Below are 23,040 nucleotides of genomic sequence, written 5' to 3'. Positions count from 1 at the left end.
GACTTGACAACTGGGATTCTGGGGGCACCAGGGCCCCAGGATGGGATAGAAAGTCGGCAAGCCTCAGTCATGCACCCAGCATTCCACGATACTCGCGACGACGCCATCATGTGTTCTGAAGCTAACCGTTTCCGGGCTAGGACACGTGTTGTCAGCACCCTATCTCCCATCGCGGGTAACAGTCGACGAGTTCTCGACCATCGTGGGCGCTCGGGAACTTTTCGTAGACTTTTGCCCAGCCAGACACGGTCCATGATCCTCGTGATGATGTTATAATAAGGGTGGAAAGAGGAATCTGATCTGAGTGTGTTCCGCCAGGGCGGGTCGGATTGCCCTGCTGGTTCCGCTTGTCAGCATGAGATAATATTTGGCGCGTTGCTTGGCTCCGTGGTGACCGGACGGACCGTCGCACTACCTCCCCAGTCATGTCAGACGTCAGTCCAATCCAACTCGATCAAGCAAATGGTCGATTAAAATTCAGATGTAGCTTCGCGAGTAGTCGACTCACTGCTGCCAGGCTATCTAGATGCTGTATCCGACACCGTATTTAGAATTCTGATATGTGCACCCGCGCCACACGAACTACCACCTGCTGACTATCCGTATCCCGCCCAAGCCCTGTCAGCACTAAACCGCCTCACAGCCAGCGACACGGGCACTCTCTATACGCCTTTTCTGAAGGGGCCTCCACTGATGCACATGGACAAGGGCAAACCCTGAGAGAATCTCACCTTTCATCATGGCCCCGATGCTAAACCTACTTGCGTCAGTACAGCAACCCACCCACGTTCCGTGCCGCCAGATGACTAAGGGGCGCCTTATGGAGGTTGAGCTTTGACCCTTCGTGGTGGACCAGTTGCGGCGAAGAAGGCGCCTGTTGTTGGACGGAGATACGTCATGTGAATCAAAAAGTAATAGAAATAGGGTTCATGATGCTGAAATCAGTGTATACCAGGTATTGACCAGCCCTAGTTTTGACTAACGTTGATATGTACAGGAGAGATTGCCTTGCCTATAGAACCCTTCATATACACAATGCCTTTGCGTTGACCATTGTCCTCGTACAGTTTCATAAATCCCCGATAATCTCCGAGAAGAGGGGAAATGACCCGATCCCGGACACCGATACTCCATCGGTCGGTGTGTCTTCGCTGATTCGCATTCGCTCACCCACTGAGGGAGGACAGCAGCAGTTGCAGGCGAACGGGGTCCGTGGCACTGCGTAGAAAGGTGTTTGCTTTCGGACGTGACAATGGATCAGATTGAAAGAATAGCCCAACCGCCGCTCCGGGTAGTTTGAATTTTGAACCCGCCATGCCAATGCTCCTTGCCAACGCTCACGCCATGCTCCGTGATGCACAAAGATAGGATATATCTCAAATATGCAAGCCTCCGAGTTACTCCGCCCCTGTCCCATGCATAGTGATAATACGCCCCTAAAATCCGCATCAGATCATGACTCATCCATCGCCTCGTCGATGACGCTTGGCACCGATGACCCGTTCATCGATACGCTCCCTGGCGACCCCCCTGCGATACTTGCGTTCCGCTCCTTCATCACGCTGGTCGTGGGGATTGGGGGCGGCTCGTCCTTCATGCACGAGTTCTCCAGCATGTTCGTCCACTTCCCGCTCGTCCCCGCGTGGCTGTGCTTCAGATGCTGCCGGAAATGGTCCGCCCGGAAAAACTTCTTCGCCTGGTTGCAGTCGCCGAATTTATGCACGTGGTGCAGGTGCTCGCGGCGTGCGTCCCAGTTGATTGGGTGAGGGAACTCCTCGCCGCAGTAGCCGCACACGTCGGCAGCGGAGGGGTTCGCGCTTGAGACGTGGAAGGCGGCGTGCACTCCGGCGAGGGCGGCGCAGGACCAGGAATGGCGGCGCAGATGGAGGGAGTTCTGGTGGCGCTCGGCCTCGTTTTTGTTTTTGAATCGATTAGGGCAGTATTGACACTGATACTGCTTTTCAAGTGCATGCACTCTGAGGAAGGGTTAGCATGGTCAGAGAATATTGCCGCCAAGTCACACGATAAGGTGAAATCAAGGTTCTCGGTAAACGTACTGTAGTTCTTCTTGACTGTCAAATTTCTTCGGCTTCTTGGGGCAACACTCGCATATAAACTGCCCTTGATTCTTCGTGGCGCTGTCTCTCCGTTGAGCGTTGGTTTGATCCGCGGAATGTTTGCGACTACGAGGAGCCTCGCTTTCGGACGGATGTCGTTGATGGCCTTGCGAAAGTGAACCTCGAGGACTAGTGTTTGCAGACTTGTTCCTCGAGAACGGAGATCCGACCCCCAATTCCCCCTCTCCGGATGGTGACAACGCGCTGGGAGATAGTTTCTGGTCGTTGCCGCCGTAACTCGTCACGCTGCTGGCAACGGACAGTCCCCATGAAGATCCGTACGATCCTATTCTTTGACCCACGGACGACGTTCCGGACGAGATGGAGCCCGAGCCGACATGGATCCTTGAGTAGGGTGATGCCCGTAGTCCCGACAGCTGCGAGGGTCGTCTCGAGAACAATTCGCTTGCACTCATCGGTATTTTGTCGTCCCGACTGCTTTCACCGGGAGGCCCATCAGCACGACGTTTCACACCGCATTTTCCAACCGTCTGCGACTCTTCGGAGCTGGATGGACTTCGATCGTGGAGGTTGAGATCTTGCATTCCGCCATCCTCCATATCCTGATCCATGAAGATGCTATGGTGGTGGTCATCCGCACCGCGGTGTGATCTCGAATCTGATGATTGAACGTCGTCCATCGCGTCGGGAGCGACAGAGAAGCTGTGGTGGCGACCGGATAGTATGCCGTCCGGCGCATGTTCCGAAAGCGGGCTCCTGAAGCTCGTGGTGCCCGGCGATATTCCCGATGACGGCGCGCTTGGCCACCGACTGAGGGGTGAATCGACTGCACTGTGCCGGCGTTCTGGGAGGGCGAGAGGTTTGAGGTCCAAGACATTGTGCGGAGAGGTGTTCGACCCGAACAATGGAGGAGCGGCGTTTCTCGAGGGTGTATTTGGATTGCCGATTTTCGATAGCAAATGTCGATCGTAGTTCTGAGAGGAGTTGGCGACGGCTTGCCGACCAAGTTGCTGTTCGCTCTGTAGGCTATTCATAATCAATGTCAGTCTCTGCTCACGTCGCACGAGGGGAATAGGCGAGGACACGAACCTGTAGCTAGCCATCCTTGGTCGATCAGGATTCGGCAAGCTCCCTTCGCTCTCGCTCATTTTGTCGGCGGCCATGTCGCGATCCGAAGCGCCGGGAGCGGTGGATGGACTGTCGTCCAAGTCATGGCCTTTAATTGAGCCGCATCGGTCATTGCGACTGAATTGGAATCCCCCTAGAAGACTCGAGCCGGCCTTGACGGACGGCGAACCGTCGCTCCCGAAGTCGGTGACGCGGTGAGGATCGGGGATGTGGATGTGTTGCAATTGTGGCACGAATCTCGGCGGTGGTAATGGAGGGGGAGGCGGCTGAAAGGCATTGGGTATGGCCATGGCGGAGGTGCGGCGAGGTATCGAGTGGACACCAGCATGGTGTGTTCCTGGATCATATAGTCTGATTGAAGGAGGAGAGGACGACATGGTTGCACAGAAGAACGATTGCCACCGGCTGAACAGTTACGTCGCCTTGCGTCCGGTGAACGCCACTCGATGAGATGGCGCGGGAAGAGGGGGCCAGCGGCAGGGACGAAGGTTTATTTTGGAAACAATTGGAGGGAGGAACAGCCAGAGGAGGACAGCGGCGCGGGCGGAAATAATTAATGCAGATGAGACGAAAACCAGTGGACAGCGTAAGCCCTAGAGACAGGGGAGGACGGAGGTACGGAGGGGACGGGGAAAGCGGAAGAAGAGGAGTAATAGGTAGTGTGATGGCGCAACGGACGACGGGATATTGCAGTGCCACGGGCGGCGGCGTCGAGGTCGTGCAAAGCTGCAGATATGAAGATCTGAATGGAACTAGGGGGAGGGGGGGAAGGGAGGACAATAAGTGTCAATAACGAATGTTATTAGCGCGGAGAATGAATGAGAGTGTGGATGGGGGGGAAGGGAGGGAGTGGGCGTCAGGCGAATATTGAGTTCAGCCCTATGATTCGAGACGGGTGTAGCTGAGAACGAAATAAACTGGGGACAGGGCTGAGCCACGTCCAAGAGCTTAAGAGTTAGGAGCGATAGTGAAGACCACCGACCACGGTTGTGCAAGTGTGCAAGAAGCCAAGAACTGGAATCGGCTCCAGTACTGAACCAGTTATTGGTTGTGCAGCCTGTTCGCCGAGGCGTGGAGTTTGGAGTACGGTGCTTGACCAGGCGGACCGGCGGAGGGGCGGCGGGTATGTAAGAAATGACGGGGGCCACAGGGGAGACTGGGGACCACACCGGCAGGGTTCACGTTAGTGCTCTCCGTGTGCGGAATAAGAGGAGGGAAGAATGAGGAGGCCACTGATCACGAGAGGACCTGAGGACGACCCAGTAAGGTAGAGTGAAGAGCCCAGATTAATAGCAAGGCTTTCGAGTTGCGACACTAACGAAACTAGAGTCAAGGCTCCTGGTTCGACGGCTCGTTGCCTCCTCCTTGGTGTCGCTTCTGGACGGGATATTAATCCCTAAGGCTGGGGGTGTGTTCAAGGAATCGCGGGGCAAGTTGGGCCATTCCTCAGCCCATCCCTCGGGCGTGACGATCCGGATAGCCAGGTTTCGTCGTGATGCAATTTGGCGGCGCCTGGAACCACTATGTGTCCCCACCAAATGTGTTCCAGATGACTGTGTGCGAGGGTGTGCTGTATAAGTATTGAGGTGTGTGCAACAGGAAAACACAACGTAGGAAATAGATCGGGGAGCGGGGATTTTGGCGGCCAGTTCCGAGTCAGACGGTCTGCTTTTGTCTTCCTGGGGGAGAAGAGGGTCTGAGGGAGAAGAAGGAGAAACGATAGAGCAAATGCGAAGGCCAGCAAGAGCAGCCAAGTTGATACAAATGGACTGGCGGGCAACGATGATAGAGCAACAGAGCATGCTCAGTAAACGTAGCGTCGCCGGGACACTCCAGGAGTGGGTCGTATCCCGTACGATCTTCTGAATTTCTGCCCTCTCATTACCGTATTTACCGTTCAAAATACAAGGTGAGCGAGCACTGGGCACGGAATAGACTGGCTACCTTACCAGCCTGTAGACCAGGCTCCCTGGGCTGAGAGGATCCTCGAGGCTCGGATTCATAGTTACTAGTTACTACAGGGCTCGTACATCACGACATGGGCACATGGCATGGGGGGAGATACCGTCGCTAACTTCGTGTAGGCCGTAGGGCTATCGAAAGACTGGGTGAGTGGGGATTGATAACTGTCGCGACTCATATCCCGACCGGAAGGTCTTCCGGAAATGCAGGCAAGTAGCGTGGTTCGAAGTCATTCATCTCACATCTGGATTCTGGATGTAACAGATTGGAGTTGCAGTGCCGGATCACAGGTCCGCTCTGTCAAAGACACACTGGAGCTGGGAGGCGAGCAGAACTGCGGAACGGCCTTCAAGGGTTGGCAGTCCATAGCCGAGTCAATACATCATGATTGGAGGCAAATGCACCCAGGAAAGACACGATGCATCAGGGCAGCGAGCCAGCAAGGCTCAATGAAGCCACAGTCTTGGCACATGGGGAGGATTCAGGAATTAGGTATCTGTCTGTAGCGCTGGTCACTAGTGACTGTACGGGGGCACGGTAATGGTCTGTAATTAATACCGGTATGATATCGAAATTGGACGAATAGCAGTAGTTGTGAGCAGACCCAGGAACAATATTACTGACCCCCATAGGCTATTTCAGTTTGCTGGATGTGAGGCAATACGGTAAGCAACGAGCATCATGACACCACCTAACCACCTGTCCACCACCGAACTGTCGGTTTCCAGTTGGTCGAGACGTCGGCCTGGTTGCCCTCTTCGAACTTATTTACGAACCTTGTCAAATACCACGTTAAGCGGAGATGGCGCTTGAATTCCATGATACATTTCCGTGGTCGAGGCGAGGGGCATCAAATTGCGGATGGAATGGCGCATCGGTGATAGGGACGTCGAAGTCAAATTATAACCGTCCTCATGATGTCGTATCAAAACTGTTCACTTTCTTCATTGCGCTAAGTCTGACAGTATCGACATCGGCGTCCTACTCACTATGTACTATATCCAATATGGCAATCTGAGACTTAGCATCGTCGCTCTTCTTGTCATATTTGCACCTCGGTTCGCAGTTAGAGCGCGAGGATATCAAGCCTCAGATATTAGTGTCTTCTACGGCCACAGCGGCGACGTATTAGACAAATGTCGAGTGTCAAACCGCAAACTAAGACGCGCATCGCGACAAGCGACGTTCGTGACTTGATGGTTGCGAACTTGCGATACCGGACACAGACCACCTCACTGAGATCCAATCCCACTATTAATATCCCAGCCTCCAGGGACATCTACTATCAAGTAGCGGTGACCACTCATCGGTCCGCTCGGGAGCCTCGTGAATGGATGAGGATGAGGGTCGTTCACTCGTCCTGGCTTTTTCCTCTTCAGTCTTCGCTCTTCAATCTTCACGAGCGCCACCAGGCCAGTCAACAAAGATTGGGGACGATGTCCAGCATTATGAATAATGTCGCTCGGTTTCAAACTTTCGCTCCATCATTGGCGCATGTCACTCGACGTTCACGGTTCGATCCGCCTTGCCTCTTATTTTCCGATCTGCAGGAGAGTGGAGGTTCAAAAATGAGGGAGCGAAGGATCAAGGAATCCAAGATGAGATGAGAAAGCACAGAGGCTGTGGAGCCCTACCGAGTCGCTTAAAAGCGGAAGTACTCGGTCATGGTCTGCATTTAGTAGTAATAGACTAATAGTGTAGTCTGGACTTCTATCTGAGGAAGAGTTCAGAGGACAATGGCGAGAAGCACAGATGTCGTGGAACAAAAAGAGGACCGAGTTCCTGCTCACTGCGGAAGCTCCCTCCGAACTAATTCTTAAATCTTACCACATCACAGCACTGTCAGGATGGAATTAAATCGTTTACGGACGTACCGTCTCCAGGCCTCCCGCTATTAATTGATGCCAGAAGCACATACCCAAGATAGCTTACCTACCTATTTCCAATTCCCTTTTGGAATTTGGGCTTCTGGAAGTTGGAACAATGGAACGGAATCATGCAGCGCACGTCCTCCAGCCGTCTACCTGTCGTCCTGGGCATCTCCAGAGTTCCAGCTCCCAAGTTTAGTTCTGACTTCTGAGTCCTCCAAAGTCCAAACGGTCCAGTGGTGACTGGTGATGAGTGGTGAGATGACTGGTCAGTGGTCAGTGGTCTCCCATCTCACTGGTCGGGGTGAGCACTGAGCAATGGTCAGTGGTGTGCTCGTGGCATTGCCCGCATCAGCAGCCGTCCCGCGCCGGTCCACCACACGTCCACACGCAACCTGCGCAGTTCTGGGCGTGCTGGCTGCTGCAACGCTTAGTATGCCCTTTGCCCCTTTCGGCGTTCAGCATTTCGTATTTCTTTCACCACTCCACCTCGAACGACCTGCCTAGTGCTGCGAGGATACGTTCTTTTTAGCCCTCTGCAGTCTTAGTCCTTCCCATCCACAGCTTTCTTTCGTTTTCACGTCGGGGTTTATTGTTAGAGTTCAGGACTGGATCATGGAATCATGAAATCCTCACGATGGAGATTGAGGACATTATTCCTGATACACATTATTACCCTATCCTATTAGGTATCGTCAATCATGACATTGAAACATCTCCCAACCAAATACCCCCCTGCTCTGTCCCCAATTCATCTTCTACCCCGATCCGTTATCCTATATCCACTACATGGCGACTTTGCCCGGCAATGATTGGCGTGCGATGTTGTCATTGGAATAAAGCGAATCGCGGTCCGAGCTAGACGAGGCCGAAGACAGTCCAATGCCTGAAGCTTCAAAATGACCACAAACCACACTGTCGGTGTCGACGTTCTTTTTAGATTTCCCTCTGATCAGGGTGCTGACCGCAGACTGCAGACTGCAAAGTGTGGAAACATCCTGGGTTCTCTCCTTTCACCAAGTACTTACTGAGAAGCTAGAATTATGAAGGAACATGCCCATATCTATTCTCCTTTGTTTCCCCATTTGAAAACAATTTTTTTTGCGGGAGATTCCAATGTGCCCGTCTTCAACAGTGACATGCAAGCTCCAAACCTGGGATTCCATCATTCCATTGGTTGGAGAGCGCATGCTTCTCACATATGGATAACGAAGGAGACAGGATGACCAATTATCGACGTCTACGCCAGGCTGCATTGCAGTTTGCACTGATATGCACTGCAGCCATGCAGCAAATAGCCGGCCCGCAACGGGAGAACAAAACAAAACCTGAAGCAGACTTTCCATCCCTCGGAGCGAACATTATTCGCCAAATTGACAGGCACACGAGATGCTGTAAATTGGAAGCAGTGGCGACTGGCGAGTTGCTTGCACACCTGGAACATTCCGAATTCATATCAATCAATGATAATACCACCAGTTCCCATCCCGTCCTAGTCCCATCCCACGTCCAGATTCCAGACAAAATTACCAACCTCCCACAAATACGGGCGGGCATAATCAGCCGGAGTGCCGGAGGCTTGCATGAGTTCGAATGTCCCATCCTCAGTCCTCAGTCCTCACACTTTTGGTTTCCTTCGCCTTCAATCAGCCATCCGCTAGGTAGTAGGTACATGTATGTGGCGACTTTGAAAGCGAGTCGCTCGACATAATAATGTACACTATGCTTGATTGATAAAACAGAAACCGGTTCTCCATAGTTCAGATTTCGAAACTCCAGCTTAAATGCCGGACGCGAGGACCATCAGTGGAGTACTGCTCCAATAGAACTTGGAAGAGAAGGTTCATAGTCCGTACAAATTACGATCCTCCGATCAGCCTTACAGGGGATAAGAATTCGCACTTTCGCCGGAATGAACCCCAGTGAATCAGTGATGCCGCGATGCGGGGCAACTGGCGCTAAGTCTGGGCAGGACTGGCCCCGGCGGTGGGGGCGGTAGTATCCTGTATCTTCCTGATAAATCTGATTCTTATTACTTTCGAGTTTCGAGTTTCGAGCAACTCCAGGGCTGGCTTGTTATTCCGTGCCCTATGGGTGATGGCCGACTAGTATACCCTATCTTATACCTATTCCGACTCCTTCGGCGGTTCTCCCATTGTTCATCCCGTCAAGTCAATTTCGGCATTGTCCGGGGAACTGGGAGCCTCGGTTTCAGCCATGTGCACTTCAATCTACTATTTTCGTCCCCTCGCCATGCTCTACATGGACCGAGACGTTGCTCGGCTGGCACGTAGATTATGGGGTATGGACTATGATGTCTAGAGACTGGGGCTCACTTTTGTGCGGCGGGCAAGATATCGAGTCCTCATATCCTCATCCATGCATGATTATCATGTATTCTGATATCATCACAATCGCTTCGGCTTGGCTCTTCGAAATCTGCAGGGTCCTTGAGATGGACTGCCACTTGCCAGCCTGCCAAGTGCCACCTCCTTCCCCGGTGGCCTTTGATTGTGCAGATGACGGGGTATGTCAGAGGGTTTTCACTATTCGACAAGCCTTCGCTGGAACCAGTCACCGAAGGCCTCGAGAAGCAAGCTTGATCGAGGTCACTAACGGAACGGTATCATTCGTTCATCGACGGTGTGTTCTAAGCACAATATATCCAGGCCATGTCCACAGTTGCTCACTACTTCCATCCGCGGGCTTCGCCCTATCGAATATGCTGTGTCGATCAGGTGTCGATTTGGGGGCTACCCGGAGAACTCTCTCTCCACATCGTTCACTTCCCCTCGTCGTCGCCCCAGGGTAACCCAGTACATGTACAGGACTACAGGTACTTCCGTACTCTGTAGAAGTGAATCTTTAGGATACTTGCCACTTCTAAGGATGCCAAGGGTCATGGACCCATCAAATCCGGAGCCCGAAGCACAGAGAAAAATTCGAGCGCACGATCCGAGGGGAACACTATCTTGAATCTTCATCTGATCATCACACCAATACTCAGTGGGGGCGGAGGCCGTCCCTCATAATGGTCTGGGGAATAGCGGTGCGTACCCCTTCGCATAAGGATTGCAGAAGGATTACTGGTAAGTTCTAGCACCACCTACCTAAGTAGGTAGTTAGCAACTAGCAAAACCGATCGGTCAACACTCAACCACCCCGACTGAATCGAAGATCTCAACAAGGGCTGTGGTCGAACCGTCGAAGTCTTGCTTGCAAACGGCATTTCCCGAGCGCAGTTCTAGTTTCACAGCCAACAGGGCATAGGGACACATCGCCGATCTCGCGGTTCCTTGCCTTTGCAGCTGCAACTCTCAACGGCTTTGTGAAGGGCGAACCTGGGTGTGGGTGTCTCAAGCAGGGCAGGAACCCTGCTATCACACGACGTTTGCATCACGATGGCACACTTGGTAAATTGGTCGTAGGGCTTCAGCCTTTAACAATGCAATACCTCAGCCTTGTAAGGCGAGGTCTACACTGATCACTGTCTCGTGCGAGCGGGGCCTGAGAACCACAGAATAGCACAGCCTACCTGCGACTTGCGAGTTGAGACACAATTTAGCAGCAGTAGCACAAGTTCTGTCGACTGTCCGGTGTCGTGGAGTGTTAGGATCTCAATTGAGAATAAGGTCCGACTTAAGGTAAGGTACTGAAGTACGAGGGGCAAACCAAGTCCAGATCAGGCAGCTTGCTCTCCTTGTTTCGTGGTCGAAGACCTAAATTTCCCGACAAGGCTGCTATCAATATGATTGATACTTCAGTCGGTTGTGTTGTGTATTCCGTAGACTGTATCGGATTAGTTGGAGTTCGTGGAATAAATAGAACCTAAAGGCGCCGGGTCGGATGTGGATCCTCGGTTGCTTGGTGACCACTCGCGTCGAACATCTCGAGTCTCGACTTCACCGAGGGTCACCGCGACAGAGTGATTGGAAGTTTTGAACTGGCCCAAAACCTAGAGGTCCCCTTTTTCGAGAAATGGTAACAACTATTGGGACTAGCCGTGAACTATTGCAATTTGCAGCACCTAAAGCGGCCTTTTCTCTTCCACCGCCGGCACCCCGGAGGCCCCGACTCCAATATTGAGTACCTGAAAAGTTGCCACCAAACTTTGGTCAACGATTTCGGAACTTCTGCTATCCAATTGGCTCCATATCTTATGCACAATATCCTGTCCGCGGCTGGACTTCTCATGCAAGGCATTTGATCTTTCAAGATTCGCCCGAATCGCGTAACATCCTAATCGAACCCATCTCAACCGCCTGATTTGCCCAAGCCATGGGCATCTTGGACAAAGTGCCTGGCGAGCTCCAGTTGTATATCGGTGGGTAAGTCGGTAATCTTTCCTCACCCTTGACGGGATGTCATCCGCGATCTAACCATCGAACCCACAGGTTGTTCACAGTACGACGCCGGCAGACGCTTGAGGAGGCCAATATTACTCATGTCCTCTCGGTTCTCCGAGTGGACACGGAAAAAGAGCTATTTCTCCCTTACAAGCATTTAGCCATCCATGTAGACGATGTCGATGATGAGAATCTCTTGCAGTATTTCCCGGCCACCAATGCTTTCATCCAAGAAGGGTTGAATGGCGGTGGTGGTGTGCTTGTTCACTGGTAGGTGTATTCCCACTGTGGCTATTTCGCTATTCGCAAGCTCTATCCCGACCCATGATCGGCACTGAGTTTCATCCACCAACGCCGTCCTATGTTGCATGGCTTCATATAGTCATCCTCGTTTTGTTTCTTGTTTCTCCAGGGTCATCAGTTCCATTTAACAGTTGGAGTCGTCTGAATGCGCACTACACCCGTCACAACAGCCCCTGGGTCTCACCATAAGTCTCATATTCTGTACTGGAAAGGGCAAGAAAAATGCTCCGGAAGGATTCATTTAGCATATTAGCTGTGGATCAACTGTTATTTTGAGCACCTGGAACGGCAGGGCGATCCTTTATCCCTTTTTATCGTCTAGCGTCCTTGTTGTAATCATCATGGCCAAATTGCATAGGCTGAGAACTTCACAGTGCGATGGGAAAGTCCCGCTCGGCAACATGTGTGGTCGCTTTCCTAATACACAAATACGGCATTACACCTCAGCAAGCCATTGAGCAAATACGGCAGAGTCGGCCATTCGTCGAACCCAATGACGGGTTCATGCAGCAACTGGAGTTGTATTACACAATGAAAGCCCCCGAGTCCGTTGAGGACACTGCTATTTATCAGAAATGGTTATATCAAAGAGAAGTGGAACTCAGTCGGTCATGTGGAATGCCTCCAGATACAGACAAGATACGATTTGAAGACGAGCATACCCTATGGGATGGTACGAGCGAGGGGTTCGAAATGAGATGTCGGAAATGCAGGTGAGAACTCATACAGACCCTTTTCTAGGAAAAAATGCTCATGATTTATGCAGGAGAACTCTAGCAACGTCACAATACGTCCTTCCCCATGAGGCAAAGGTGAAGTTATCACAGCATGGTAACGCCATCTCAAATGAACCATCTAGTACCGAATGTGCACACTACTTCATAGATCCTCTCTCCTGGATGCGCCCCGAGTTGGAACAAGGCAAGCTGGAAGGGCGCGTGGAGTGTCCCAAGTGCGCAACAAATGTTGGGAAGTACGCGTGGCAGGGCATGAAGTGTAGCTGTGGCGCCTGGGTGGTTCCTGGCATCAGTCTGGCGAAAGGACGGATAGACGAGGTGCTGGTAGGCGCCTCCAAGGCGAGCAAGGCGATTAGGAGACCGGCGATGGCAACCGCTGCGGAGGAGGATGATGGCCCCTTTACTGGAAATCTATGAATGTTGGGACGGCATACGAGGTTGGGGGCAGGATAAGTCCCAATCGAAGGAATAATCCCTTATTAGGTGATACATATTACTCAATACAGCATATTTATATGTCGAGCAAACTTGAATTCCTAGATAAGCAGGGTAGATTGGGTGAGATTCTGATCCTACCGTCCTCATTTGAACGATGTCAATTTTAGGGCGTATCACGATCTCCCGCAGTTTAGGCCATCACAGGAATCTGTCTGTTGCCAACAACAGAAAAACCTGCCTTAATCTGCTCGCGACATCTCAACCGTTAGCATCAACAGGAGACGGATATTCCCTGACGCGCGAATGATTCGTCAATCTATCTTACGTTCCTCCCCACGGCGTCTACCGATACCGTTGTCCCTCAATCGACCAGTGTTCCGAGCAACCATGGCGTCGTCTTCCAACGCATCGGCGAACAACGAATGGCTGGTGATTTTACCGGATCAGGAGAATGCGCTTGAGCGACGGTTGGAAGTGCGTCCGTAAGTCTCACGTTGTCCTATATACTATGTACTGTACGATGCTCGGTCGAATCCCGCAGGAAGCATCGATACTACCCCAACGTCATCGATTCATCTTCTCAATCAGATGGCACGTCCGTGATCGATTATAAACAGTATCTAATCGCTCGATAGAAAACATTTCGCGGGACTAAAGCCAGGCATTGAATCCGGCTTCTGGCTAATGGGAGGTACGCTGAACTTCTTTGGTTGCCGATGAACAGATTTCCAAGCACCGAGAACCAGAGATATACAGACGACCCCCTAACAATTTCAAGGTGCTCTCCTCTCCTCTCATCCACCTCCGGACTCTAAAGACCCTCCTCCCATGGTCGGGAGCGCTCTGCTAGCGCGAGCAGCTACTCAGGAGGAGTTGTTGGAGAAGCTGAAGGCGGATCCATATACTGTTGGTCAGGTGTGGGATTGGAACAAAGTAAGTGTTTTCTGACGTTCTGGAAGGCATAATGTATATGCAGATCCTGACAGGAAATAGGTACAGATTTATCCGTTCAAGTCGGCCATTCGATCTGGAATGTGAGGAGGCTTAACCCCGGGGAGTCGCGTCCAATGGTCGGCGTAGTGTCTGTGTCAGACTATTCATGGCAATTAGATGAACATGGCAGTGGGGTTTAGTGGGGATGGCGGGAAGTATGGAATCGTTCACACAAATGTCATGCCAACAGGCCTTACTCAAGTGAGCTGTAGCATGTTACATAGCAATTCTGATCTCATGAAGTACTACGTGAGTCGCGCAAGTATGTACCCCGACAAAGAACCCTTTCCGTAATGAAACCCGGCATCACAATACTCATGCATGTATGGGACCAAATGGGAAGTTCCGATCCTGCCCGAGAGTGAATCAATACAATATGGGACAAGATTCAATTCATATCAGCTGGTCGGTCAAGCCTCTTGGCTATGGATGCTCGGCACAAACGTATAACTGATTCTTATCGTTCGTATTGAGACACTCCTCTGGTATTGTACATTCTATCAATATTGACAAAGAACGGTGTGGAGATGCGGTTCGACTGAGCTTAGTGCTGCGCCTTCGGGCGCGCAACGACAATAGCATCCATATCCGCCCGCTCTTTCTGCTCGGCTTCGATAGCTTCGATGATCGGTGAAAGATACGGGACATCCTGCGATGTTGTTAGCATGGTAGCCTCGGGTTGGAGTGGAAGATGCGACGGACCTGTTCTGCGGTCGTCTGTTCTGCCTTCGGGAGCAGTTGATGTGAAAGCGAGCACTATAGCTGTTAGTCGGATGGAATATTGAGCAAGACTCTTGGTGATCGTACTTGGAAAGCTCTTCGCATCCGGAAGACACGGTCGTAGGCTTCTTTCGGGGGTAGTCGCTTCAAGGCTTGCTGAACGATGTCGCTTTCTTCGGGGATCAAATCATCGGCCCTGTCCGCTCTCATGTCAGCCCATAACATAACCGACAATGGGCGATGAACCGAGCATGAACTTACCTCAGACCGATCTGACGATATCCCGAGGCGTTGGCATACCAGTTAGCCAGCGGCTGCATCCAGGCCCGAAGCCATGGCCTCTTGACGACGAAATTGGCAAAATGTGGTGCCGACATCTCTGCAGATTGGGAAGAGTCGGGAGTAAAGACCCAATGAACGTATGATGGATGGCGAGGGGAACCAGAACGCTACAGGACAATTGACCTCAATGGCATGAAGTCGAAAAGGTTGCGAGATGGACTGTGTCACATGACATAGCCAATCACCGTCGACGTGATCTAAGATATTATGTAATCTGTTTTACGCCTTGCAGCCTGAGGCCATAAATCTGCTTGGTGCAATTCCCCTGCCGCCATCCGGCGTCTCGTCTTTTCGCGGGGCATTTGTCAACCTCCACCTCTCAATAACAATATATCTCCACGCTAGCCTCGAATTCCTCTCGTTTGATCCCACAATTGACCTCCCCGTCTCCCCTATTGATCGCACCCACCTTGTCCCTGGTAAATGGAGTTTTCCAATCGCTAGCCATCGTGTTTTCGGAGTGCTGCGCGGACCAACCTCGCGAACGGAGGTCCAAAGGCACTCCGATAGCACGTATCGACCCTCACCCTTCGAACCTTCGAACCTTCGTCATCCGCCGACCCTTGCGAATGAGCTAGCCGTCCCACGGTTATCGAGCTGAATCAGAGGAGCGGCGCCGATCGAGCGTCGAGGAATGTCAAACCGAGAGGGCGAAGCTTCGGAATCCCAGCGGTCACAGTATGCCCCGGGCTCGATGTCGAGAGGCCCGTCGTCTGCACCACCGGTGCAAACGACGCGCTCCGAACCGAACGCACGCCTCGCTTTGTATTGCACCAAGCTACCCAGCACGACGGTGAACAGCTTCTGCGGCGCCATGGCCGGGATGGCATCGGGGATCGTCACATGTCCGCTCGACGTCATCAAAACGAAGTTGCAAGCCCAGGGGGTATACAGCGTACATAGCGTCAAACGAGCGCCATCGCATATGCTATATAATGGCATGATGGGTACAGCAAGAGTAATATGGCGAGAAGAAAGGTTTCGGGGACTGTACCGAGGGCTGGGACCCATGCTCTTGGGATATTTGCCGACATGGGCAGTCTACATGAGCGTTTATGAGAAGTCAAGGGAGTATTACTATACACAAATAGGTATATCTCCTCATAGAGGGATACGAGGGGATTGACATGGCTGACTTTCCTCAGAGAACAAATGGGTCGGCCGAGTATATGCCTCCATCACCGCCGGCGCATGCTCTACGCTCGCAACCAATCCGATCTGGGTCATCAAGACCCGACTCATGTCGCAGATGCACCCTCGAACCCCCGCCGAAGCCAACGTGCCTTGGTACTACCGCTCGACCCTCGACGCCGCCCGCAAGATGTGGCGCAACGAAGGCTTCCGCGCCTTCTACTCAGGCCTCACCCCCGCCCTCCTCGGCCTCTCCCACGTCGCCATCCAATTCCCCCTGTACGAGTTCTTCAAGATGCAGTTCACCGGCCTCGAGATGGGCGAGGCCTCCCCCAACGACCACGACATGCACTGGCTCGGAATCCTCGGCGCCACCTTCCTCAGCAAGGTCTGCGCCACCTCCGCCACCTATCCCCACGAGGTCCTCCGCACCCGCCTGCAGACCCAGCAGCGCATCGCCCCCTCCCCGTCCCACGAAGGCATCTCCTTCCGCGGCGGGCTGGGCCAGGGCGTGCATTCGCGAGCCCCCGGCACCGCATCGTCCGACGGGATGATCAACATGCCGCGCTACCGAGGCGTTATCCGAACGGCGCGCGCCATCCTGCACGAGGAAGGGTGGCGGTCGTTCTATAACGGCATGGGGACGAACATGATCCGCGCCGTACCGGCGGCGATGACGACGATGTTGACGTTCGAGACGTTGAAGGCGGCCATCACGCGGCTGCAGAAGGAAGGGAACGAGATGCTGGATATGGATCATAGATGATCCCGAGCATGTCCGGGACCCCGTCGGGTCTGTGGCATTTGGTGACGTCCGACCCCACGTCCGACCATGTAATCCAGCGGCCCTCCACAGCCGCTAGCCCGTCCTTCTAGATTGATATCCCCAGGTAGCATTTCTTCACGTATTTGAGCATAGCAATCGCCATCTCCGTTCTCATCCTTGTGCATGGGCTAGACGATACAAGTCGGGGCCTTCTGAGGAATGTTTCTTTTCGACTATCTCGGGCGTTGGATGGAGTACGATGACAGGAACAAACTGTTGAAGTCTGGCATCCCCTTGGATTTTGCGATGGGAGGGTTCACGATCTTGTGGCGGAACTGACCTCGTACTCTCCTGAGCATCATCATCGGGCATTTCCACCGCGACTTTAAACTCTTCTTCTGTACATACTACACCTACGAATTTCCAATGTACGGAAAACTGGATTTCGATTACTATCACCGCTCCACGTGATCACTTGCACTTGAACAACAGGAAAGAGGCTTAAGGGTGTGAATCAAGCGGCTCATCCGGCCACCTAAATCTTGATATTTCCGAGCTACATAAGTACACTTTTCGCCACCCAGCCTCTCCATATCGTCGTGAAATCTAATCTGGACGGTTGGGGGTTTCCCACGTCCACGGTCATCTCATGCAGTGCCAAAACCCATCCGATCTAGAATGATGCAAGAAACCGAAAAAGGTCCAGATCTCCCAAAAAACCAAATCTCAAAACAACTCGCAAGAGTCAAGACGCCGTATACCATGCGGGTGCGGACTGCAAAATATTGCTTCCGTGCTGGGAGAGCATCGAATCCGGATGAATTTCCCGGTTCTTTTGGGGGGAACGGTGAGAGCTCCCCGAACATGTCTCCTGTAAATGCGAATAGGACCCGATCGCGTGACGCGGCCGACGATGCCGAGGTACGAAATCCGCTTCCTCGAACCTTCGTAGCTCTCCTCTCGTCGACTTCGCTTCGACGCCAGGGCCCATAAATGATGTGTACCGTAAAAACAGCTCATGAAGCACAATTCATCCCGTCGTAATCGTCATCAACAAACGCGACTGCAACGATCATTGCAGGTCGTCTTCCCTCGGCCGCCGTTTCCACCCCAGACTTCGACTCACTTTCTTCCACGCCCCCTCACTTCTGGAACTGCGCGGCGAGCTGGCTCGCGACGACCCGGATCCCGACGCCGCGGACGTGATATTGTCCATCGACACATCCGCGCCGCCGGCGTAGACGGTGTGCGGTGGGGTCGAGCCCCATTGGCAGGATGGCGGGGTCGTGGGAGGGGTCATCATGCCCTGTTCTTCGTCGGGGCTGCCGCTGGAGGTGAGGCCGTCGACGGAGGAGGATTCGTCCATGGAGACATCGGAGGTGGCCTGGGTGTTGGTGCCGGATGAGGTGGAGGTGGAAGTGGAGAGCGGGGTGAGGCCGCGGGAGGTGTGGTTGCCGATGTTGACGAAAGGACGGGTGAATGGGGTGAAGGAAGATGGGGCGGATACGCGATTGTATTGCGGGACGGGGTGGTATGAATTGCTGGTTAGAGGGGGGGGGGATGAGCGATGTGCGTGGGGATGACGATGGATTGCCCGTTCGTCGTAACTGCGGGTGAGGGCTCGGGTGAGGCTGCCGTCCTTGCAATCTCCGTATTCATTGGATTCCTGAATCGCCGGGTGCGCCGATTGCGGGCAAACGGAATTCAAAAACGGAACGAGTACGCTCTCGGACATGAGTTCGTAGACCTTGTCGACGGCCGGATCGAGGGAGGAGGGATGGGGGGGAAGAGCTTCGGGTCGGGATGGTGGGGCAAGGGACAGCAGCTCATCTCGGACTTCGCCCGGCAAGTTCACCTCACGATGACCGTTCGACGCGATGTACGCATCCATCAAACGTTGCCATAACATTTTAACGTACTGGCAATCTTCGGTCGCAGTCGGGTCATGGAGATTGGCGTAGCGTCCGGCTAATTTGCTGTAGTGTTTTCGGTAACGAGAGGCGTCCATGGTGAACTCGAGAGTTTCTAAGCAGTGATTCTGCGATAGATATGCCATGAAAGCACTAAGTGTCCACGGCGGAGGGGCGGTGTTTGCGAGGATTTCGGAAAGGTTCGGTCTTCGAGCGCAGAAAGGTCCGTTGGCATTGAAAGAGCGAGGAATGGCCACGGTCAGTGGCCGTGATGAAGACATACAATCCGTCATTCTGACATCCGGATGTGTCTTCGTTTGCCCTGAGACACCGGGAAGAGAATTGAAGTCGTCCAGGAAGGTGGAACAGCGGGGAGACGAGTCCGTCGAGCTTATGTGCACAGGGATATCGCGCACTGGTGAACGCTTGACGATGACGGAGGCTCTCAAGGCCGGATCTCCACGATGATCTTTGGCTGGACGACGCTCGCCACCGGCAGCAACCACTTTAGGAGATGCAAACCGTCGCGGCCGTCTAAAGCGCTCGCGGAGCGCCAGCGTGAAAGACTTCGGCAGGGGACTGCCGGGTCTTTCGACAGGGCGAAGGGAAAAGAGGGGGTAACGTCGAGTAGCGTTCTTGAGAGGCCGGTATTTATTGCCCTGGCATCTGGTACTGTGCAACCAACATCAACGTGCCACAAAGGCTCTCGGTGCAGGTTCAAGGCGAAGTAGAGCGGCAATGCCGATCGATCGCCTTCCCAACAAATTGCAGTGGAAAGGGTCGATTAATATAGGCGGTGCGTACGTCCTGAAGATGCACACGGTTTAAGAAATCAGTCAACGGAACGACCGGCACAGCAGCACAGCGTCTGCGGATGCTGCGACGTGTCTAGGTTCCTCTCTCAAAGGTGAGGTGGTTGCTGGGCAGGTCGCAACAATGTGAGACGCTGGAACGCTTCGTGTTCCCCGAGCCGCGTTTCGACACAGCCAACAAGCCAACGGAAGGGCAAGACGGGCTGATGTACGCTTTCGATAGTCAACGTATAAGCCGACGACTTTTCTCTTCACTCTGCACGAAGCCGTACCGTGAAGTGGAGGAGCGATGGGGTTTCTGGAAGGTCGGTACCAGCAGCGGCGGGAGGGACAGAATTGAGGGGCCTAAGACAAGGTGTGTCGACTGGTCGGAGCAGGGTGTGCGGATGGTGGCGCAGCGGATGTGACAAGCAGATCAAGCGGCACAACAGAAGCCTTTTAGCAAGACACAGCTGGGTGCCTGGGGGTGAGGGAGGGTGATATGGACCAGATGGATTGATATCGGAGCCAAGAAGGGCACGGTGAGCGACTTATGAGTGAGGATGGGGTGACAAAGAAGGTAGTAAGTATGTGGTATGTAGGTGTCGATGACTAAAGAGAGGAAGTCAAGTGAGGAGAAAGTCTTGGATAAGCAGGTGGTGGTACGTGTAGTATTAGTATTATGAAGGGCGTGAGAAGCGGAGGTTATGTGCAGTGATGGAGTCGGTGGGCGTACATAAGGCTACATACACGGATTTTGCCTCTTAGGGATTTGACCACAATTGGACGCTTTGGAGTGTTGGTTTGGACACGCGCGAGGAGAGAAATGAACTCGTAAGAAAAGGTAAAAGAAGGCGCTGAATTGCGGTTGCCCCGTGCGCCGCCCCAGAAATTCATGGCCTGTGCACGCCGTGGAATCGCTGGAACTCTGGAAGAAACAAGGAAGGAAGCAGGGAAGGAAAGAGCCACAGAGCCACTGGAGCAAGAAGCCCGCAGAAGCGTCAAAGCGAACATTCCCTCGGTGTTCTAGCGTGAGACCTGGAGGCCAATTACCGCCCGTCATTGTGCGCCCCTGGCCACCGCCCAGCGCTAAACCAAATGCAAAACTCGACAAAGCCGGTCCCTGACCAGGGATGGATGGCCTCATTTTAAATACGGCAAATAAATTACGGTGACTCCGATCCAATGGGATCTCCCACTTGGAAGTTGTTGAATTCAGGTACTATTGTTCTGCATCTTGATGGGGGAGCTTTGTTCGCACCTTATTTCATCATCAGGGCTATGGGAGTTCTATGTGACGTAATAGTAGAAAATTGTATAGAGCTGGTTTATTGTTTCAAGAGTATCGAAATTCGGAGGTGATTGACTGTTTGAGGACTTGAGGTGATTGAGGGAACCGACTAACCAATACTATACATAATAAATAACAGCTCTTGGCACCGACCCCCATCCACTGCTATTCCGCCCACTGATGAATGATCTGATCCAGTCAGAATCAGATGCATGTCTCGTGACGCGCCTTCAGGTGGAGCTCAGGATAACGTCAAACGCCTAAACTTTCTACGCCGCATCGGTGGCACGGACATCTCCTTCGTCTCTCCTTCCTCCCATTTGGTAGATTCGGGCTCCACAGTCACCATGTCTCTAACAAATTGCTGCTAGCGCCGCAAGAACGCGCCGCGCAAAGTTTATGCGCGATTGAGTGATGGCCGATGACAGTGGAATGTGGATCCTAGGCTCCCACTCAACTCTCAACAGTGGCCGCTGGCCAGCACCCTCATGTGGATTCCTTCGCTCTGCATGATGATTCTCGGTCCATCAGAACTCTCTTGAGTCTTGACTTCGGCGTAAGGTGATCTCCTGGCGGTCCTCGCGGCATGGCCAGTGGGCAACGGCAAGTGACGGCCACGGCTTACCGCTAACGGCGTGCGGCGCCCACCATCTGGATTCTGGTGCTATCCGATCTTGCCGCCGCCCGCTGAAGACACGGTTTTGCGTGGTACTTTGCCACCGTTGGACAAAGCCTGAATGCTTGATTCATCATTCAAGGGGCTGAAACCTCAGAAGTGTCTTCGTCAATCGCCATCTTGGCTGTACTCCCCTTTGGGGGTTGCTCCTACAGTCCTACTCGATCCGATGGTCAATATCGCATGCCAAATAAAGGGTCTCCTCATGGCTAGTAGAAATAGTGTGACCGTCAATCCATTCCGTTTGAATATCGATGACGATCAAGGTTGATCTCGTCCCCATCTGATACATGTACGGGCACACCACCGGTGCCAGGTGAGCCGTGAAACGGAAGGTCACACTGCCCTACGGCAGGGAAGGATGGTGTGAGCATCTGGACTCTTTGGGGCCCCATCTCGGGCGCCTGCAGCAGCGGCTCTCCGACCTCCCGCGTGGAGGGGTTTTCTTGTTTGCAAGCCTCGTCAGTTCAGTTGTCCGACGAGACAGACGCGTTTCGATGGGCGTGTCCGTTTGAGAATCTGCAAAAAAAGAATGGTATCCGGTTACGTCGCGTTTCCAAATATTTCAATTTTAGCCGTGAGTTAAGAGCTGAGTCCAGAAGGGCCAGAACGTCGGAAATTTCATAAACACAAGGCGGAATGCACGCTTGAAAGTGGCAGCGAACATTTGAGAATTCAGAGGTCCACACATCGTAGTCGATTCATCAACAAGTTGGCACTTAGCAGCCTTGAATTATCGATCCATGGATGCCTGGATCTTCCTGTGCCTCTTCTCAGTTATCGCAGGGCTGCGCTGACCTGTCATTTACCAGTGTCCAGTCGAGTACTCATCTTCACACTGATAGTCAAGGCGTACGAATGTACACAGCACACCGCACGGAATGTGCATCAGGCTGATGGCACCGAATTGCGTCTGGCACTCTTCAGACCTGACCGAACGGGTAATCCTCCTCTGCTCATTTCTCGGATATCCCCACAGTTCTCTGTTCCCTGCTGAATGCCGATCTGTAAGATGATCGCGCAGACGGCAGAAATCAGAATGCAAGGGAGTGGACGCCTGGACGGAGTACGGACCAGAAGGGGTTGCAAGTTGCAAGGAGACATCGTGAGCCGTGAGGTTAGAACTTAGAAGCGGTCAAGGGTCGCCGAGACAGGATATGCTTTTGCACATCGGGATATGCGATGATTTGCGTGCCTGGCCGACAAGCCCGGGATAGGAGTCCATGGTTTCCAGGGTTTGGTGGTGTGGATGGCGGCGTGGTGGAGAGAGCGAGGAGCCTTGGCTCAGAGATTTATGCACTAGGAAAACGGGTGAAAGACGGAAAGGTGACAGACTCTCTGTGATTGTTCATCACTTCAACGAACGATTGAATGGAGTCTCGACATCCGATAGCCCACAGGGTGTGGAGCCTTTCCGTCCACCTCTCAAGTCTCAGCGAGTCTCCCCTCCCCTCTCTACTTCCCAGTTCTCACCTTCTCCTTCCGGTCAACGCACGGCTCACGAAAGGGCTTGCTGATGTAGTTCTCAGCGGTATGGAATGATAAATAAACCAATGATGT

General features: G+C 53.0%; 9 protein-coding genes across 9 annotated transcripts; 4 read left to right on the top strand and 5 right to left on the bottom strand.

Moving 5' to 3' along the window:
• Nucleotides 1-1,453: 1,453 nt before the first annotated feature.
• Nucleotides 1,454-3,496, bottom strand: P152DRAFT_451318 (uncharacterized protein; the record flags this gene model as incomplete). Its single annotated transcript, XM_033678218.1, has 3 exons — nucleotides 1,454-1,976; nucleotides 2,058-3,104; nucleotides 3,168-3,496. 3 exons carry the CDS (start codon nucleotides 3,494-3,496, stop codon nucleotides 1,454-1,456), a joined length of 1,899 nt encoding a protein of 632 aa, XP_033531854.1.
• A 749-nt stretch (nucleotides 3,497-4,245) lies between these two features.
• Nucleotides 4,246-5,189, bottom strand: P152DRAFT_103897 (uncharacterized protein). Its single transcript, XM_033673569.1, has one exon. The coding sequence runs from the start codon at nucleotides 5,006-5,008 to the stop codon at nucleotides 4,493-4,495; it is 516 nt and encodes a 171-aa protein (XP_033531853.1). The 5' UTR covers nucleotides 5,009-5,189; the 3' UTR covers nucleotides 4,246-4,492.
• A 923-nt stretch (nucleotides 5,190-6,112) lies between these two features.
• P152DRAFT_460729 (uncharacterized protein) lies at nucleotides 6,113-6,892 on the top strand (the record flags this gene model as incomplete). Its single annotated transcript, XM_033679982.1, has 1 exon — nucleotides 6,113-6,892. A coding segment is annotated over exon 1 (466 nt), but the record flags the coding sequence as incomplete, so codon positions are not given.
• A 929-nt stretch (nucleotides 6,893-7,821) lies between these two features.
• P152DRAFT_451317 (uncharacterized protein) lies at nucleotides 7,822-8,621 on the bottom strand (the record flags this gene model as incomplete). The annotated part of the gene is made up of 3 exons (XM_033678217.1): nucleotides 7,822-8,007; nucleotides 8,065-8,313; nucleotides 8,571-8,621. The coding sequence occupies 3 exons, from the start codon at nucleotides 8,619-8,621 to the stop codon at nucleotides 7,822-7,824; spliced, it is 486 nt and encodes a 161-aa protein (XP_033531851.1).
• Nucleotides 8,622-11,314: 2,693 nt separating this feature from the next.
• On the top strand, nucleotides 11,315-12,852 carry P152DRAFT_421381 (dual specificity protein phosphatase 12; the record flags this gene model as incomplete). The annotated part of the gene is made up of 4 exons (XM_033677165.1): nucleotides 11,315-11,364; nucleotides 11,431-11,652; nucleotides 12,060-12,398; nucleotides 12,452-12,852. The coding sequence occupies 4 exons, from the start codon at nucleotides 11,315-11,317 to the stop codon at nucleotides 12,837-12,839; spliced, it is 999 nt and encodes a 332-aa protein (XP_033531850.1). The 3' UTR covers nucleotides 12,840-12,852.
• A 134-nt stretch (nucleotides 12,853-12,986) lies between these two features.
• Nucleotides 12,987-14,166, top strand: P152DRAFT_460726 (uncharacterized protein). The gene is made up of 4 exons (XM_033679981.1): nucleotides 12,987-13,342; nucleotides 13,496-13,551; nucleotides 13,639-13,793; nucleotides 13,854-14,166. Exons 1-4 carry the CDS (start codon nucleotides 13,248-13,250, stop codon nucleotides 13,896-13,898), a joined length of 351 nt encoding a protein of 116 aa, XP_033531849.1. The 5' UTR covers nucleotides 12,987-13,247; the 3' UTR covers nucleotides 13,899-14,166.
• Nucleotides 14,052-15,009, bottom strand: P152DRAFT_421379 (ubiquinol-cytochrome c reductase subunit 7). The gene is made up of 4 exons (XM_033677164.1): nucleotides 14,835-15,009; nucleotides 14,661-14,769; nucleotides 14,556-14,609; nucleotides 14,052-14,502 (listed from the first exon to the last, which is right to left on the bottom strand). Exons 1-4 carry the CDS (start codon nucleotides 14,948-14,950, stop codon nucleotides 14,398-14,400), a joined length of 384 nt encoding a protein of 127 aa, XP_033531848.1. The 5' UTR covers nucleotides 14,951-15,009; the 3' UTR covers nucleotides 14,052-14,397.
• A 600-nt stretch (nucleotides 15,010-15,609) lies between these two features.
• Nucleotides 15,610-16,812, top strand: P152DRAFT_401763 (mitochondrial folate transporter-like protein/carrier; the record flags this gene model as incomplete). Its single annotated transcript, XM_033676626.1, has 2 exons — nucleotides 15,610-16,006; nucleotides 16,061-16,812. 2 exons carry the CDS (start codon nucleotides 15,610-15,612, stop codon nucleotides 16,810-16,812), a joined length of 1,149 nt encoding a protein of 382 aa, XP_033531847.1.
• Nucleotides 16,813-18,364: 1,552 nt separating this feature from the next.
• P152DRAFT_375031 (regulator of G protein signaling superfamily) lies at nucleotides 18,365-19,003 on the bottom strand (the record flags this gene model as incomplete). Its single annotated transcript, XM_033675594.1, has 1 exon — nucleotides 18,365-19,003. A coding segment is annotated over one exon (639 nt), but the record flags the coding sequence as incomplete, so codon positions are not given.
• Nucleotides 19,004-23,040: the final 4,037 nt, after the last annotated feature.

The sequence above is a fragment of the Eremomyces bilateralis genome (genome assembly GCF_010015585.1).
Source record: "Eremomyces bilateralis CBS 781.70 unplaced genomic scaffold P152scaffold_19, whole genome shotgun sequence".
Classification (NCBI taxonomy): Eukaryota; Fungi; Ascomycota; class Dothideomycetes; order Eremomycetales; family Eremomycetaceae; genus Eremomyces; species Eremomyces bilateralis.
The sequence above is the reverse complement of the archived record's forward strand: the minus strand, read 5'-3'. Positions and strand labels throughout refer to the sequence as shown.